Source organism: Neophocaena asiaeorientalis, unplaced genomic scaffold, assembly GCF_003031525.2.
Source record: "Neophocaena asiaeorientalis asiaeorientalis breed wild unplaced genomic scaffold, Neophocaena_asiaeorientalis_V1.1 scaffold327, whole genome shotgun sequence".
Taxonomy (NCBI): Eukaryota; Metazoa; Chordata; class Mammalia; order Artiodactyla; family Phocoenidae; genus Neophocaena; species Neophocaena asiaeorientalis.
In genome coordinates this window covers 4,182,349-4,186,779 of record NW_020174560.1, presented here as the reverse complement: position 1 = coordinate 4,186,779, position 4,431 = coordinate 4,182,349, and the positions used below count along the sequence as shown (strand labels likewise).

General features: G+C 50.9%; 1 protein-coding gene across 1 annotated transcript in view; it reads left to right on the top strand.

The window, feature by feature from the left end:
* The first annotated feature begins 3,805 nt into the window (after window positions 1-3,805).
* MPO (myeloperoxidase) overlaps window positions 3,806-4,431 on the top strand; it is a 9,884-nt gene continuing 9,258 nt past the window's right edge. Inside the window, exons 1-3 of the mRNA XM_024757615.1 lie at window positions 3,806-3,830; window positions 3,990-4,067; window positions 4,217-4,310. Of these exons, the coding sequence (XP_024613383.1) occupies window positions 3,992-4,067; window positions 4,217-4,310 (170 nt within the window). The 5' untranslated portion in view covers window positions 3,806-3,830; window positions 3,990-3,991. The remainder of the gene's footprint in view (window positions 3,831-3,989; window positions 4,068-4,216; window positions 4,311-4,431) is intronic.

Below are 4,431 nucleotides of genomic sequence, written 5' to 3'. Positions count from 1 at the left end.
CCCCCCACACACACACACACACACACACACACACACACACACACACACACAGGAAATCTGGCTGTAATCCCAACTGAACTGTTTCCTAAACGGCATTAAGAAAGAACAAGCTGTTTTGCAAGCAGTAGCAGAGAGAGCCCGTTACCCCATGGACAGTTGGATTTCACCCTAGGAGTGGGGATGTTTGGGAAGGCAAATGGAGAGAAGGAGGGCAGTAGGTGTGGGTGGGTGGAGGGGCTCCCTCAAAGGACTGTAGTCAGGAGGTGTAGCAGTCTCAGCAGTGCCCTCCAGAGGCCACCCCCAGGATAGGGAGCTAGGGGGTAAGTTGTGGGACAAGGCTTGTCTGAAATATCTCCTCTGGCAGACATTCTCCTTCTGGTTATTCGGCGTGCTGAGAAGCCCTCTGAGCCTCAATTACACCTGAGCCAGACAAATAGGTCCTAGATGAGGGATCAGCAGAGATACAGACTGGGCAGCCTTACAGTGGTCCCACCTGGGCCATTATTAATTGGTTGGAAACATCATAAAGAGCATCTCACATCATCACAGAGCATCTCAAACCTCTGCACACAAATGGAGACCCACAGCCCCTGCCCTGAGCCAAAGGCAGGTGGTTTGGGGATTATAAATCTTGAGAATTCTACCCCCTCCACATGGAGAGAGAGTGAAGGGCATTTTAACGTCATCCTTTGAAAAGGCTTTAGTTTTTCATTCATTGCCTCAACACCACCCGTGAGAAATCAGGGCAGGTCTCTTGACGCCCATGAATCACTGCAACGCCTCCTGCATGGCACTTGGCCTCTGGGCCTGTCCCCTCAGTGCACCTTCCACTTGGCAGCCCAAGTGAGCTTTCTAAAATGAACTCTGACCGTGCACTTCAGGGCCTTCATGGCTCCCTGGAGCCTTCAGGACAAGAACTTCTCAGGAGGTCAGCAAGAGCGTTGTGTCCTGGGCCTCTGCCTGTGTTACCAGCCTCATCCTGCCCCACCCTGTCCCTCATGTTGGAACTGTCTGGACGAAGCCCACCTGTGTCAAGGCTTTTGCTGTGTCATCCTCTGGGTCCAGAATGCTCTTCCTCCCCGTGTCCAACTTATAAACATTCTTCAAGACAGTCTCAAGCACCAATTCCTCAAAAAAGGCCTTCTTTGATGCTCCCAAAGAACCCTGCACAAGGCTGTTGGGCTGCCATCGGTCTGCATCCCCCTGTGCTCACGGAGGAAAGGGCCTTTGCTCAACAGAGGGCACCCAACGGCCAGCACAGTACCTGTCATGTGCGGGGGGCTCGGTACCTACTCATTGAGTAAATGCCTGAGTGAAAGGTCAGCAACAAACCTGCAGAGGCCACTGGGTAAACAGCACTCATTTGTAAGTCAAGAGACCTGACAACTAGAGTTTTCTGAGCTGTGCCACACTGCTGCCCTAGGCAAAGTTATTTCCTTCCCAGACCTCCATCTTTCTCATCTGTGCTATGGGGAACTTGTATTAAATGTCTCTTACCTCTTGGGCTCTGACAATTCCCTTAAAAGAGTAAAGGAACACTAATTGTCAGAGTTGATGAGGGCGATGGGGAACAGGTGCTCCCACGCATGGCTGATGGGAGGGTGAAAGCCTTATAAACGTGGATACCCAAATATGCAGCAATTTTACTTCTAGGACTTTTTACCTAAGGAAATGACTGAAGATGCGACTAGAGATTTAACTCCATGGATAATGACCCTAGTACTGCTTATAACAGTGAAAATAGGAAACGACCCAAGTATCTAACAAGAGAGGATTAGTGGATAAAACATAGTATTTCATACCAAATATTACGCAGACATAGAAATGAAATAAATCTCTTTTTATTGACAGAGAGATGTCCAGGCTAATTTAAGTATTAAAAGATTGTAAATTGTAGGGGCTTCCCTGGTGGCACAGTGGTTAAGAATCCGGCTGCCAATGCAGGGGACACGGGTTCGAGCCCTGGTCTGGGAAGATCCCACATGCTGTGGAGCAGTTAAGTCCTTGTGTCACAACTACTGAGCCTGCGCTCTAGGGCCCGCGAGCCACAACTACCAAAGCACGCACGCCTAGAGCCCGTGCTCCGCAACGGAGAGTAGCCCCCGCTTGCCACAACTAGAGAAAGCCTGCGCACAGCAACGAAGACCCAACACAGCCAAAAATAAATAAATTAAAAAATTTAAAAAGTAGATTGTAAAATAAGATTTAAAATAATAGTAAATATTAAAAATAATATATATTTTTGGCCTCACCACGTGGCTTGTGGGATCTTAGTTCCCTGACCAGGGATTGAATCTGGGCCATGGCATGAAAGCGCCAAGTCCTAACCATTGGACTGCCAGGGAACTCCCCTAAAGTATGTTCTTATCACTGTTTAAAATACATATTATATCTACATATAGGATATAAGATTATGAAATCGGGTTATTGGTGAGTGGTGGGATTATGGGAAATTATTTTCCTTCCTGCTTCTTATTTATGTGAAAGATGGCAAACCTGGAGAGAAAAAAAATTACACGTAACCTCACCTGATTGTAAATATTTTATTTACTTATTCTATAACATTTCATGTATGGAAATATATGTTACTTACAGGATGAAAAAAAAAGTATTTTCAAAAGCCTATAAAATTCTAGAACCTGATTCACAAAGAGCCATTCGTCCAAGTTCACCCATAGCAAGTACCTGGCAGAACAAGGCTGGAAGAATGCCCTCCTCTCTCATGGGCCCCTGGACTCTGCTTCCTGGCAGATGACAGGATCACTGGGCACATTGGGAAGATGTCTCTGTCCCTTGTTCCTTGGCCAAGATGTGGTCTGGGCACAGAAGGCGAGAGTGAATGCAGGAGGGTATCTGAAGGTAGGAGGTGTGGGTAGACCAAACAGGACATGGGGGCCACGGCTGGCACGTCTGACGAGGGCACAGGGAGGTGGACAGACACAGTCATTAGTCGTAGGGTACCTTTCCTGCTGCGGAATGGCAGTCCCTTTGCCAGTCTTCCCCAGGGCTTCTCCCTCTTCTATTTCAAAAGTTTAATGCAAATCCTAACGACAATGATCTTGTCCCTGGGAGGCACTGGGCTGTGTCACCCAACTGACCACTAACCACAACCAGCTCGCTTCTCTCCTGGTTCCTGAAATCTGGGGGCAGATGGTGGGGATGTTGGAGACAGCCCCCTACCAAAAGCCAAGAGGAAAGGGGATGAAGAGAGGGACAGAGGAAGTTAACCTTGGTCCTCAGCCCATGGCCCCCAGGGTCTTCTTTCCTGTGAAGCCCAACGGTCCCCAGCCAGATTTCCTGTCCCTTTAGCCTTCTCCAAGAATGGAGGGCTGCCCATCAAGGTTGGCCACAGGGGTCAGGTTACTGTTGGGGGTGGGGCAAGGTGCCCTGGGGCAGATCGGGCCATCATCACTCCAGGCGTCTCCTTCACCTTCTGTTTCCCATAATTCCTTAGGTTGTCAGTTCCTAACTTTTGTCCCTTTCAAAGGAACCTTGGATACTCAGTTGAACCAGAATTTTGGAGGGGGTGCGGTTAGTTGTCTGCGCCCCCTGGGGACAGAACTGGTCTAGGCACACAACGGGGAGCTGAGAAACTCTGGGGGTGCTAAGTTCAAAGGCTGGAGACAGTTCTGGTCCCTCCTCTCCTGCCCATGTCACCCATATCAGAGAACTCTTTCTAAGCACCCCGGGCCCAGGCGGGGAGGAGAGAGAGTTCAGTCTCCAGGGGCGGGCCTCATCTGCCCTGCCCCTCCCCCAGCTTGGAGGACATAAAAGCCCAGATTTAGCTAAGAGGTGATGTCAATGTCAGCTGGAGCACGGGAACTTTGGAGGTAGGGTCCTGGACTCCGTCTGTTGGCAGAACCCACTGAGGGGGCACTGGGGGGTGAAGGTGGGAGTGAGGGGCCTGGGAGGAGAGGGACATGGGGCTCTCTTCTCCCTAAATGCCCTGTGGGCTTTGGACACTTACTGGGCTTGGGGTCTTGCTGCAGAGATGAAGCTGCCCCTGGGCCTAGCAGGATTCCTGGTCATTCTAGCCATGCCCCAGCCTTCTGAGGGTGCCGCTCCAGGTAACAGTTCAGAAGGAAGGGAAAAGGTGGTGTGCTGGGGGAGGTTCTGAGTCCCCGGGATGCCTTTCCTCAGTGTAAGCCACCCGGGCTCTAGGGCCTGATGGGGGCTTTGGGCCCATTCCTTACCTCGTGACCCCTGTTCTGGGCAGCTGTCCTGGGGGAAGTGGAGACCTCGGTGGTGCTGACCTGCATGGAGGAGGCCAAGCGGCTAGTGGACAAAGCCTACAAGGAGCGGCGGGAAAGGTGGGGCGCCGGGGAACGGCGTGGTTCTGGGCAAGGCTGTCCCAGGCCTTTCAGAGAAGGAACAGGCAGTGGGGAATTTGTGGCTGGGCGTGGGGTCCTCTGTCTGTCAGTCTTTTTTTTT